The sequence below is a fragment of the Mauremys mutica genome, chromosome 2 (genome assembly GCF_020497125.1).
Source record: "Mauremys mutica isolate MM-2020 ecotype Southern chromosome 2, ASM2049712v1, whole genome shotgun sequence".
In the NCBI taxonomy this organism is placed as follows: Eukaryota; Metazoa; Chordata; order Testudines; family Geoemydidae; genus Mauremys; species Mauremys mutica.
The window spans coordinates 26868086-26882420 of record NC_059073.1 but is presented as its reverse complement, the minus strand read 5'-3'; the positions used below and the strand labels follow the sequence as shown (position 1 = coordinate 26882420).

General features: G+C 44.0%; 1 protein-coding gene across 2 annotated transcripts in view; it reads left to right on the top strand.

The window, feature by feature from the left end:
- Positions 1–11078, top strand: part of COL14A1 (collagen type XIV alpha 1 chain) — a 198939-nt gene extending 187861 nt beyond the window's left edge. For both annotated transcript variants that reach the window (XM_045005058.1, XM_045005059.1), the window contains 3 exons: positions 7675–7752; positions 8632–8787; positions 10124–11078. In XM_045005058.1, coding sequence (XP_044860993.1) covers positions 7675–7752; positions 8632–8787; positions 10124–10443 — 554 coding nt within the window. In that variant the 3' untranslated portion in view covers positions 10444–11078. The remainder of the gene's footprint in view (positions 1–7674; positions 7753–8631; positions 8788–10123) is intronic.
- The last annotated feature ends 3257 nt before the right edge of the window (positions 11079–14335 follow it).

Sequence of the window (14335 nt, the reverse complement as noted above, 5' to 3'; positions counted from 1 at the left end):
ACACAAGTGGGCCATGGAGTTTTTATAGTATGTTGGGGGCGGGGGAGAAGGGCCCAGTAAGAAAAAGGTTGAGAACCCCTGTGTTAAGGTATGTATCCTGGACTTTTTCCTTGGAGCATATTCTGTGGTATCTGAGTGCCTGGCTGTAGATAACAGATTTCTTGGTGTGTTTGGGGTTGCTACTGATCTGTGAAGGTAAACGTGGTGATCTGTGAGTTTCTTGTGTATAGTTGTCTGGAGGGTTCTATTGTTAAAGTCAATTGTGGTGTCCAGGAAGTTGAGGCTGGTGCAGGAGCGTTCTAGATAGAGTTTGATGGCTGGGTGGTGGTTCTTGAAGTTGAGATGGAAATCTGAGGGATTTTAGGTCCAGAGAATGAAAATATCATTGATGTATCTCAGGTGTGTATCATTGGTTTCATGGTGTGTTTCTCCAGAAATTCTTCCTCAATGTGGCCCATGATGAGGTTGGCATACTAGGGAAGCATCCAAGTACCCATGGCTGTTCCCATGTTTGGACAAAGTGTTTGTTGTTGAATGTGAAAATTATGACTGCAGAGTTAATGGGCCACTTCATCTTGAATGATCTCTGTGAAAATATATTAACTACTTCTGCTGAACAGTCTGTTCCACCTGGTATTCTGAGTACCTTTCCCGGACCTGAAGAGCTCTGTGTAATCTTGAAAGTTTGTCTCTCTTACCAACAGAAGTTGGTCCAATAAAAGATACTGCCTCCTCCACTGTGGCAGTTTAAATGTATTTGCCTTGCTGCAATACCCACAGCAAAGGGTTCAGTCCCCGTTTTTTGCAGCTACCGTGGCACAGCAACTGTCTCAGTAATACCTAGAAAATATTTTGCATTTGGAATCTAGAGCTATTATTTGGCACGAGGAATTCATTTTTAAAAGCAGGAGGAATTCAGTCCCGAGCACGTAAGTATTGTTTAGCATGCTTCTGTGGCAGACTCCTGCAGGAATTAACGTGTGGGTTGTAGCATATCTGTTCAATCTGAGACTACTTCCCACATATACAGTACAATAAAACCATTCACACAAGGTGTCTCATAGCATTTCACAATGAAATTGAAGGTCACATGGTAACCAAATGCTAGATTTCAAAGAGAAATCTTCCACTCAGACGTATAAACGGGATAGAACTTCAGGAGCCCTGAGACCAGCAGGCAAAATATTGTTTTGCTAAGAAGTGCAGAAGAAAGAACATTGGGGTAACATTTTCAAAAGTGCCTGAGTAACTTAGAAGCTCAAGTTTCATTGCTTTTTAATAGGATTGGCAGGGCCGCCTGGGGCGGGGGGGGCAAGTGGGGCAATTTACCCCAGGCCCCGGGCTCCGCAGGGGCCCCCACGGGAATGGCTGAGGCTCCCTCCCTGGCCCCAACCCGACCGGACCCCGTCTCTGCCCCTCTCCCGGAGCCTTAGCGCATCCAGCAGCGTCCCGGGACAGCTGCAGCGTGGCTCCGGCGGGGCCCGAGCCCCTCCCCACTCAGAGCCGTGTGGTCAGGGGGTGGGGCTGGGACCTTCGGGCTGAGCGGAGGGAGCTGAGCTCAGCCTGGAGCTTGCAGCCCCGCCCCCTGACCACGCGGCTGTGAGTGGGGCAGGGCTCAGGGCCCCCGCCGGAGCCACGCTGCAGGTGTCCAGAGAAACCCCTTGATGGGCTGAGGCTCTGGGTGAGGGGGGAGCTGGGGGTAAAGGGCTGGGGCCAGGACCAGGGCTGGAGGGGTTGGCTAAGGGGCAGGAAGTCTCGGGGACAGTCAGGGAACAGGGAGGGGGCAGAGGTTGGGGGGTGGTGGTCAGGGGACAGGGAATGGAGGGGTTGGATTGTGGGCGTTCCGGGGGTCTGTCAGGACTCAGCGGTGAGGGAGTGATAGGGGTCAGGACAATCAGGGGTGGGGTCTCAGGGTGGTGGGGGGTGGGGTCTCTGAGGGGACAAGGAGCAGGATGGGTCAGGGATTCTGGGGGGGGGGGCGGGCAGTCGGGGGGCAGGAAGTGGGTGGGGGTCGGATAGGGGGCAGGGCCAGGCTGTTTGGGAGGCACAGCCTTCCCTACCCTAAAGCTCATTCAGCAGTTTGAGGCTTGAAGGAGAGCCAAGCTGTGAGCTTTTCCATTAGGGCTACCATCCCTTTCACTTCTCAAATGCCAAATTATAGTCTATATGTAATTTCAGTGCCATAGGGAGATTCATGTCAGGGGAGGGTAGCTTCATTTAAAATTAGCCACTGGGGGAGGGATCACATGAGAAGAGCAATATCCTTCCCAACCCTACCGAGGGAGGACCCCCCCCCACATTCCCTGAGGCTCCAGAGGGGTTAATTGAGTGGTTCTCAAACTTTTATACTGGTGACCTCTTTCACATAGCAAACCTCTGAGTGAGACCCCCCCTTTATAAATTAAAAACACTTTTAAATATATTTAACACTATTATAAATGCTGGAGGCAAAGCGGGATTTGAGGTGGAGGCTGACAGCTTGTGACCCTCAGTAATAATCTCGTGACCCCCTGAGGGGTCCTGACCCCTAGTTTGAGAACCCCTGGGTTAATTTAATTTTAGCACCCTGTGTCCATTCACATGCATGTGCTATTTTGAGCATTTCGGTTTTCACAACATAGGCTCATCCCAAATTCTGGAACAAGGTCAAATGCTCAGTTCGTGGAGTATGTACATAAGCTATACTAAAGACAAACCCACAGTAACCCTCTCCAGTTTGTGAGGGACCCCATGGAGCCAGTCTCTAGGAAACAGATAAATGCATGGAGGTTAAGTCCATTAATGGCTATTAGCCAGGATGGGTAAGGAATGGTGTCCCTAGCCTCTGTTTGTCAGAGGGTGGAGATGGATGGCAGGAGAGAGATCACTTGATCGTTACCTGTTAGGTTTACTCCCTCTGGGGCACTTGGCATTGGCCATTGTCGGTAGACAGGATACTGGGCTGGATGGACCTTTGGTTTGACCCAGTATGGCTGTTCTTATGTTCTAACCTAAAAGTTCTGGAGACAGATATGAGTCAAGGAAGCCAGCGGAGTATCATAAACCTGGAAAAATCTCTGCCTGGATGGGCTCAGGCGTTTGGTCACAAGCTGAGGTGGTTCAAAAGTTTTGGATTTTTTTTTAAGCAGAATTTTTTATTGTTTCTTTAAACAATCAAACACAGCAAGCAGCAAATATTTGGCCACACCCTTCTGAAACCCCAAACCATATTCAGGTTTTGGCAGACTAATTTCAGCTTTTCAATTAAAAAAACCACAACAAATTTTGAAGGAAATCAGACATTGTCCGTGATTTTTTTTCTGCTTTTTAAAAAGCCCTAGTTTTTGATCCAGAAAAAGTTTTGACGGAAAATGTTTGTCCAACCCTTTTAATGAGCTTTAGTGCGTTTTAGCACTAGCTGATGCTGAGAACCATTGATACCTTCTAAAGAAGTTTTCTCAAAACTGGGTTTGTGCTGAGATGCAGAAGGTTTGTTTTTTCCAGGGCCGCCCGTGGGTGGGGGGAGCAAGTGGGGCAATTTGCGCCGGCCCCCCACGAGAATTTAGTATTGTATAGTATTGCAATTTTTTTTATGGAAGGGGCCCCCAAAATTGCTTTGCCCCAAGCCCCCTGAATCCTCTGGGCGGCCCTGAGGATTGGGAATTCTAGGACCTACGTTGCTTTTAAGAATGGGACTTAGGCGTTTTTGAAAATTTTACCCTGGCCATTTGTGACTTTAAACAATGGGATAAATGCTAACATCTGTTCTAAGGAGCTTAGTAAGCTGAGGGAAAAATATCGAATAAGCAAAACAGAACCCAGCCACTGGTCATGAGAAGAGCAAGACTTTAAAGACAAACATGACATCATCCTGGAAGCCAGTGTGAGGACTCCGGAGTAGGAGTTGCATGCTAAGCGGTCAGAATCCTGGCTGTTGAGTTGCTATGATAGTCTGCCAGTACTGTTTGGCAGGCAATTCAGGAAATGAAGAATTACAGTAATCAAGTCTAGCTGTTATAGAGGCGTGAATTCCAATCTCCAGGTCAGGGCTGCAGGGATTGGGGTGTACTCTGGTAATAGTTCTCAAATGATAAAAGGAACATTGGTAACACGTTGAACACATTCTGACATAGGCCTTAGTCTAATGTTACCCCCAGACGTAGGAGAAGCGGCACTGCATTACAGCCATCAAGTGGCGAGGTGGCCACAGGCACTGAATTTAATTGTTGCGCACAGCTAAAAAGAAGCATTTTATTTTTAATGGTAGTGAGTTTTTAGAAGATTTTGACTGCCATAAATTCATGGGTGAGACATAAAGAGTTAAATCCACAAAAGGATTTAGGCACAAAGTTTCAAACTAATCCCTGCTCAGCTGTTGCCTACATTCCCTAGGTGCCTATGTTTCTGCTGGTAAAATCCCTAAGGTGGCCAAATTTCTGCTGCTGGGCACATGCACAGCTACCTTGGTCCTGATGCCCGAGTGCCTAAGCTCCAGGGAGATCCTCATACTAGGCAGTGCCCCACCTATCTAGCATAAGGCCTTGCATGAAATGATGGTACGGGTAGTGCAAAGTGGAACAGTTTCAACAGGAGAGATTGAGAGAGACCTTTCCCAGGGTAACCCTATAGCTCAGTGTCTGGGGTTCAAATCTCTGCCCCACATCTGGTGGGGCGGGGGGTGAACTTGTGAGTGCTCTAACCACTGGGCTAACAGTTATAAGGGGGGCTGCTGCATCCTCATTTATTTATTTTATTTTATTTTATAGAAGGGATTTTCATGCCTAACTCCATGAGAAGCGTGTGACGCTGTCACAGAGTTCTCAGGACTGAAAGTCGCCCTGTTACCAACCTGCCTGAGAGAGAGACTCGTTTGTGAATAACTAGTTGTCAGGTCCCTGACACCATCAATCCGTTAGCCACCCAAGCAAAGTCCTCAGAGCTCTGCCAGCCCCTCCTTTGCCTTGCAGATAAATAACAGGTGCACCCCAAATCCTGAGCCCCTCTGAAAGCATCCCCCTGTAGTATCCAGCCCCTGTCACTGGACACACTAATTTACCAGATTCCCTGTTCCCAAAGGAATAGTATAAACATAACTTAATTGGTACAACTCAGGATTAGGTCTTTTATAACACCACAAAGATATATTTATAGTGAAACACCCATATGTTTGTTATCAAAGATTAAGATTTAAGAGCTACCGAGTCAGGATAATAGAAACAAAAATAATTACATATGAAACAAGAAGTATAACATGCTTCTTAGAGTCTACACTTAATTTTATTTAAATAGTCTAAAATTCTTGTCTGAAGTAGTTTCTCAGTAGGGTGACCACCCAATGTTATTTTAAGGGATGTTCCTTGACCATTTTAAACATTAAATGGCAGTTTATGATAATTGCATTGTATACTCGAGGGGAGTAAAAACATACACTTGAGAGCAAAATACATGATATGTGAAGGGAAATGACATTTCCTTAAAATGTCCCTTATTTTTCATGTGCTTCCCCCTATTTCCATCTAATAAAGGTGGTCACTCCATCTCTCCCCTAAAGCCTTCTTGCAGTGTTTCCAACCAGGACAGGTTGGGAATCCCATTTTCATTAATGTAATTGTACTGCCCAGTTACACCCTCAAGTGCAGGATAACAGGGTGCCCTCCCTGTCCCCCAGGTATAATCCAATATACCTTTGAAGGCAGCCCAGAGGAAGCTCTTTTCCCCTTGCTAGTCTCCTCCTGTTCAGGGGCGGCTCTAGGAATTTGGCCGCCCCAAGCAGGGCGGCATGCCGCAGGGGGCGCGCTGCCGGTCGCCGGTCCCGCAGCTCCGGGGGACCTCTTGCAGACGTGCCTGCGGAGGGTCCGCTGGTCCCGCAGCTCCGGTGGAGCATCCGCAGGCACGTCTGCGGGAGGTCCACCCGAGCCATGGGACCACCGAACCCTGCACAGTCATGACTGCGGAAGGTCCACCGGAGCCGCCTGCCGGCAAAATGCCGCCCCAAGCGCATGCTTGGTGCGCTGGGGTCTGGAGCCGGCCCTGCTCCTGTTACATCTCACTGCCCTCCTTCTGCATTTAGCTCAGAGGGGTGATTGTGAATGAGCCAATACTCAATTTATATTTCAACAGACAGACCATTTCAGCTGGTCTGGCAGGAAACCAGTTTTTCATTGGGAATAATACCTTGATAGAAACAGTCAGGGCAGTCTGTCAGTACATAGCCATAACGTTTTTAAACATCACGAGTACATACATTTCAGAAGGATATGAATGACCAGCATGATCCTGGCTTTGGTTTTGGTTTTGGCATCTTACATGACCCTTTTTATAGATAAATACCATGACAGAAATGTAGTGGATTTTGTTCACTACAAATGAGTATGTCAGGGGCCACTGTTACAGAGCAGTGATCCCTTTGCCACTTGGCACTGAGGGTTTGTTAGGGTCACAGCCGTTCATGGCAGAGGGAGGTGCCTCCCTTGGGCCCAGACTTAGGTGCCCAACTCCCTTTGAAGGGCAGAGCTTAGGCTATGCCACTCTCCTTGGCATTTCCTATTGGCTAGCTTAGCAATGCTGGCTTGGGGGAATCCCATTCTTTACTGCCTCGTGGAATCCTCAGCACTGAGTTAGGCATCTAGGTTTCCTACACAAGGCATGGGGAACATTAGGTGCTGGCATAGGGGCTAACTTCCTCGCTACCCGGCAGGGGTGTGTGTGTGTGTGTGTGTGTGTGTGTGTTTGACCTGCAACCCCCTGCCCTGGGCCTGTCCCAACTCCATCCCTTCCTCCAGGCCCCCACCCCTGCCCCGCCTCTTGGCCACTGTTGGAAGACAGGCTACTGAGCTAGTTGGACCATTATTTGTACCTAGCATGGCCATTCTTAGGTTATTTTCTTATGTTGGGATAGCTGCTTTATAACAAGTGTATGAAAGGATGCTATAGGAGTAGTTCAGGAGATAAAAGTATATTAATGTGGGGCTTTTTCTACCCTACTGGCTATGTGGTCTCTTATGACATAGGTCAGATACTGAGTTGACGTCTTCAGGGGAAGTTCAGCCATGTTGGAAGGGGTGGGATTGGAGGTACCTAACTCACTTGCTATGGCAGGAGGGACATCAGAGCTGCATGGAACTGGCGACCTCAGACAGGGTCTTATTACCTGTTCTTGGGGCCAGATTCTGTACTTCATTGTAGGTTCTTTCCATTGCTCTTAAAGGGGCTGCAGTGGCCACCTGAGGACTCCTGCCAGTGCAAGGGTGGTATAGGACCAGCACAGGATCTGCTTTAGGGGCAGGGAGTTGGTGAAGTACATAGTGGCCTGGCTGTTCTGGGCTGCAGCACACTACAGAGACAGCTGTGGCCAGCTAGGGCTTCCTCTCAATTTATTCCAGAGGCTGCATTGGGGCAGGCTGGAAGTAGAGAGGCGTAAAGCCACCTTTGCTGGCCCCCTGCTGCACCTTCTCTGCTGATCCTCTTGGGCAGTGTGGCCTGTGCTTCCTCTCTCTCTACCCTGCTGGCGCCATATTGGCAGCAGGCCCTAGGAGAGTTGTGACCCCTTTGGTAGACTGTCTGTAGCAGGAGGGAGAGATGGGATCCCCCCCTTTCACTACCAAACACCAGTCTGTGGAAAGATGACTGAGCCAAGCAGCCGGTTTATAAAGACCTATGTTCAAGCTGCTGTTCTGATTGTTAATATTTCAATAGGTTTACCAGGCGAGAAAGGAGAAAGAGGCAACCCGGGTGTTGGAACACAAGGGCCCAGAGGCCCACCAGGGCCTGCAGGTAAAGTTATTACTCTCCGGAGCTCTCAGGGTTAACACACAGCTGTAACCCATCCTAGTATTTGCAGGCCAGTTGAGATTTTCAGGGGTCCGTCTAGCACCTTGCAGGCTTCGGCGGCAGGACCCTTAGTGTCTCAAATCTACCTCAGTGTCACAGTGCTTGTGTCATGACATCACAAGCCAGCATCACAACATGATGACACTCTGTCAGTCACATACATATTCTCCCTTTGCCTGAAATAAACCGCTTGTCCAAAGGACACCTGTTTTTGTGGAATAAGGAGTGGCTGCATTTGGTTTCTTATTGAAATATTTATGACTGCTGGAAAGGTTTATACTTAGTTCACGGAAAAATATACAGGGTGAAATCCTGGCCCAGTTGAAGTCAATGATAAAAATAGATTTGACTTCAGTAGGGCCAGGATTTCCCACACCGAGTATATTGCTAGAAAGGCAGAGTATTCCATGTATGTAATACGAAATGGAGGAGGTAAGGGAGGTCGGACTATCCTCCCCAAAGAGTTACCTGACACTTGGTGCAATCTGTTGAGCAGTAACTGCAAACATTTGCTCATCAGAAGTATTATAATAAACTTTCAGGATAAAGAAAACCTCTCTCTGGTAGGGAGGACTTAGCAGTATCCAGAGAGTATGTGAGGCTCATCAGCAGTAGGGAAATCACGCAAAACTCTTGCTGGGGGAGTTTTAAGGAGTTCCCAGGAGTCCCCTTCTCCTTAGTGAAGCTGTCACTCTGGGTATTTTACAGCACTCTCAGAGCCAAGGTATCCTAGCAGGTGCTTCCAGTGCTGCCAGGATGTTCTAAAGGCAGTGCTTTTCCTGAGGCTGGTAGTTATTTGTTCCATGCATGTACTTTATGCAGGACCTTCTGGTGAAAGTCGAACTGGCAGCCCAGGGCCACCAGGATCCCCAGGCCAACGAGGCCCACCTGGTCATACAGGTGTTCCTGGTCCACAGGGTCCTTCTGGCCAACCTGGCTACTGTGATCCTTCTTCTTGTGCTGGGTATGATGTGGGAGGTGAGTACATTTCTTCAGTGTAAATAGTCTTTATCCATCCTTCAGGAATCAGCTTTGTAGATGGGGTGGGATGAGAAGGAAGTGTAGTGCTTTTACCAACAGCCAAAGTAAGATGGAGGCCTTTGATAAAACTTGCATTAAAATGTGATACCCCTTGAAAAGCTATGGGTCTAGTTCTGCTCTAATTAATGGATTTACACTAAGAGAAGAGTGTAACCGAGTAAGAAACAAGAAAATTCACATCAAACTCAGAAAGCCTTTATCATGAATGAAGTGTATCAGTATTGTCTTGTATGTGTATGTGGCACTGTCAGATTGTATGCGTCCACTACATGTCAACTGAATGTTTTATTTGTTGAGTCTCCAGTGGAGTCTTGTAGTCTTTAAACATATTACCCGGTTTCCTCATTCATGTGCTTCTATATAGCATGAAAGCATGAACTCTACTAAACAACAACTACTGTAACCTGAAAGAAGGATGCACGTGCTCATCAATAACCAATGAAACATAAGCCAGAAAACAGGATCTTTTCTAAAATCCCTTCTGTAACATTTAGGGATCCTGTATTGTAGCGTTTTCCATTATAATAGATAGAGGCAATGGAAGGAAATTAACAGGAACAATGACACAATCATGATACTGGACTTTAACTTTAATTTTCTGTTTTAGTAAGATATTAGTCACTACAAATGTAATACATGAGACAGTTTAGTTTGTATGTTTTACTGATCTGTATGTTTTTGTTGTTCGTCTCTTCCCATCCTTTTCTCCTCTCTACCCCCACCCTCTATTGTTCATTTCCGATTTGAAGGCCCAATCCCTTACAATGGCTTCCACTCCAGAAGGTGAAAGGCTCATTCTGGTTGCATTTTTCCTTTCATTTGGCTGAAGGTCAGAAATGGATACTGAGCTGCCCTATACTTTACATCAACAATATTGACTGCCACTAACAGACTTTGTGTTACTGCTGTCTATGCACTTATTTTCCTTTCCCTGTTAAAATTAAAATTTGCCTGACCTTTTCTGTCCATTAATGATAGATTTTAGGACATAATTGGAATCTGGTAAAGCAGACAAATTGCCTTAGTAAATAATAAGCACAATGGTGTAATTTTTGGTGATGGTGTCCAACTAACTTGGCTGTCGAGTGGTAGGTTTGTTTCCAGTCTCTCCTGCTTATTAATTGTGTTAAATGTTTTCAGTGTTTCTTTTTGTGAATTAAATGTATTGTATTTAAAGAGATGTAATATTCCAATTTCCTAATTATTACTTCAATTTTCTGCTCTCCTCCTTTTGTGGTAACCATATAAATATTCTTGCTGGTGGTGGGTCAAGGTGGATACGGTGATACAACTGATCAAGACATCCCCGTAGTTCAATTGCCACATAACTCCTACCAAATCTATGACCCAGAGGAACTTTATGATGGTGAGCAACAGCAGTATATAGTTCATGGGTCCTACCCCCAACCAGCCCAATATCCCCAGTCCTCCTATGCAGAACCTCATCTTGCTCAACCAGAGTTTACTCCTGTTCAGGAAGAGATGGACGCCATCGAAGTGAGATCTCCTGGAATTAGTCGTTTCAGAAGGCAAATATCAAAAAGAAGTGTGAATGCTCCAATACGCAAGAGGGCAATTAAAAAAAACACTTAAGGAACTGTTAAAAGGGAAAATTTATGTGCATATAGTTTTAGGCTTGTGTCCAGTTGCCTACATTATCATCATGGAAAACGGTTACAGGCTCGTATGTTAAAGGGAAAAAAATTGTACACAACCACCTCAACAGAACAAATAATGGTAATTATGTTGCATGCCAGAAACTATTAGTATTTTAGCGGGTTGGTGCTAGAAGATTAAAAGGTCATTTATAGACCTGTGAGACTCTTGTGTACTGTTTGACACATTATTCAAACTGTATCTAAAAAAAAAAAGCATCACAATAGCTGGTGTAATTAAGACAATTCAGAAAAGTTAATTCAGTAGTATCTTGCTCTCCATGTTTCTCCATATGATTTGTTCTATTAATATTTTGATAAATTGCTTTCCTAGCAGAGTAACCTTACTAAATTCATAGAATATCAGGGTTGGAAGGGACCTCACCACTGAAGAGACTGCATATTCAGTAGGTTTCCTTATACCTGGCTGTTACATCCTTTCACAAAGAAGTCTTATGTTAATGGGATTTTTTTTCATAGTATTTGTTCAAAATACACAAAGTTCTATGGGAACATGCTGATAATTTATTGTGAACCTATTTCAATTGTTTTGTACGGAAATAAAGGTTGCAAACTTTTATAACTTAACATTCCATTTTGTTGATTTTAGCTCCAAATATTTGGATTAAACTTCAGATGGCGGCATGTAAAGGCAGAATATAGATACTTTCCAATTACAACCATTCATTTTTGCCTTTCAGTGTAGTATCATCATGACAAAAGAAGTAGAATGGGACACTTGTTTGTTTTGCGCTACAAAATGCACACAGTTGAAGTTAAATTTGTATTATTACTTGAAAAGTACTAGTGTAGGACTAAATATGAATCAGAAGACAGAATGTGAAATATAGATTGACTATATAACATGTGGACACTGGATATTGCATATGGGTATCAAACTAGTAGCAAAGACTAATGCCCAAGACTACTTACAAACCTCTCAGAAACAAGATTATTTGTATTGGAGTAGTGCTTAATCATGGATCCAGGCGTCATTGTGCTAGGCACTGTAAAAACATTCTAATTTAATAATTACTCCAATTTTTAATTCTTATCCACGACTGATCGCTTTGGAATATGTTTTGTCTATGCTTATGCTTCTTAAATGCCTGTGTGTTGGGCTAAGAGATTGCATGGCAAAGATGAAGCAACTGACACCAGGGTTATTGTTCAGCATAGCTCATCTTCCTTCCCCTGAAAAAGGTCACCGTGTGTTCATTATCATCCAGCTATGGACTGTCAATCTCTCCTTGTACCCCCTGGTGCATCCTCTTAGCTCATCAAGATAAAGGGAGGTGACTCATTGGCATTTAGTCCACAACAAAGTTGTATATTTTTGCTGTATAGTCTCAAAAACCTCTGGCCCAAAATTAGGCCCCAATTTACCAGAGCATTCATGCATAGGAGTAAGGCCATCCCAGTTCATCTCCCAGTGCTCTTTCCAGTAAGATAACCACGTATGTTTATATTCTGAACTTTAATTTCTGCATTGTTATTTCTTAGCCCTCTAATTCTTACCCTGACCTAATTGCAGAAGAATGGTAAGCTATGAAGCAGGGGATTGAAGAGGGTGCACAGTAAATTTCTCACTGGGACTTCTTGCATTTTATGGAAGAATGGTGGAATGGCATAGAATAACTGACTGACTACATTTCATGGCAGGATGTATGCACATTCAAGCATAGTAATTCCTTGCCAGGAAACACTCAAATCTGCCTCACACAGACTAGCCAAAATAATTTTTTTTCTTCCAGACAAATTAACATGAGGCGGTATGGAATACTAACTTTCCCAACTACACCTTTGAAGTTATTTTAATGATCTAGTTTATAGATTCATTAGCAAATTATAAGAGATGCACATACAGGTAGCTCCCTGTATGAGTTGTTTTTAACTAATTCTGTATAGCAAATACGTACCAGTATAACATTAAGAGGTCAGAGGACAGTTATACCAATTTTTTTAAATGCTGGGCTATAGTGAGTCAAATTCTGCAGTCCTTAATCAGGGAAAATCCCTATTGGGATTAGGTCCTAACAAAAAACTTTAGAATGCATACTGACCCTGAGAGCTCTCAAAATGTTTGTATGTAGTTGGTAGGCTACTAAAGTATTTTCACACATTAGTACTTGTTTTAACATTTTGAAGATGGCCATCTGCATCTTTCATTGTAACAAAATGCAAAATACAAACATTCTTAATGCTAACACTTGAACCTTTTCTAAGTACTACTTAAACATTTTTAACTTCATTATGAAATCCAGAGACTCTCACCAAATGTATTGAACTGAAGTTAGTTTGCTAGTAGCAAGACCAGAGGAAACAGCAGCAAAAATAAACTAATCAGAATTTTGTAGAAATATTTTGCAGAGAGGATATCTCTATTTGTATGAAATTTGGGCAGGACTTAGTGAACCCAATAAACCTACTTAAAGCCACAGTCTCTAATGTTTGAGTTAGAAAGAAATTCATGTTACTGTAACTGCAAGGCTAGGAAATTAATATACTGTTGTCTAAACAAAGAGAAGTTGATCAGTAAAATGTATAGTCAGTCAGATGCAAGGCAGAGTGCTATCCATTTGCTTTAGACTTTGGGTTCAATGCTGAATAAGCTCAAATCCACTCAACTGGTTTTCTTTCATGAAAGGGATTTTTTTCTGGTCTGCATTGCCACTCATGTAACTAGCCAGCTCAAATGTACACCTCAGTAAACAGAGTAAATCCAGCCTATAAACTTGCCTTTCTAAAGAGCTTTCCCCAGAGAATGTATACTGAAAAATTCAGAGGGAATTATTTACCTGTCACAGGTGCCTATCAAAGCTCCAAAACCAGTTATACAAAAACTATGAAAAGACCAGAAGATGGTCTCTCTCTACCTTTCACTAGAGTTCAATGATGTGTGTGGTATTTTGTTGTTGCTGAAAGGTTTGTTACTTAGAAAAGTGGGTCTAAAGCAGCATACAGTATGATGTTACCAATGCTTTACAACATATACTTTGCTTATAACAAGCCTGCCATTCTTAGCTCTGCAGATGACATAAATCAGCATAGCTCCCTCAGAAGTTAAGGGAGCTACATAAGTTTGAGAATGGCCCATTAATTAAGGGTATGTCTACACTACCTGCCAGAGCAGCGGGTAGCCATCCATCTATCGGGGATCGATGTATCGTGTGTAGTGTAGACACGATACATCAATCCCCAATCACTCTCCTGTCTACTGCTGAACTCCAGCAGTGCAAGAGGCGGAAGCAAAGTCAATGGGGGAGCCAAGGCCATCGATCCAGCGCCACGAGGATGCGAAGTAAGTAATTTTAATTCAATCTAAGATACGTCGCCTTCAGCTAAGCTATTCTCGTAGCTGAAGTTGCGTATCTTAAATTGATTTCCTCCCCTCCCCAGTGTAGACCAGGCCATAATGTACTCAAAATTACATCCCACACTGAATCAGTAAGCTCTTCTGAGTGACTGGCAGTACATAATATTCTATCATTGGCTAAGGTGTACTTGGGTTGATCCTAAAATAAAATTGAAATGTTTTTCCTAACAGGTTAACTAGAGCGTTATGAATTAAAGATTCAGGATGTCAAAAATGCTTACCCATAGTTGAGTATATTATGTATATAGACTGTGATTGTGACAGCAGTCTATGGGGTTTAGACACTGCTCATTAAAGTTAATAGATGTGTCTAAACCCCTTAAATCAGTTTGATAAACTCAACCATACACACACACACACATATATATATTTATAATGTATTTCAATTTCACTGTAAGGTAAACTAATCCTGTCTACAGAGTAAAGCCCCCCCTATTAATAACTTCACTATAAT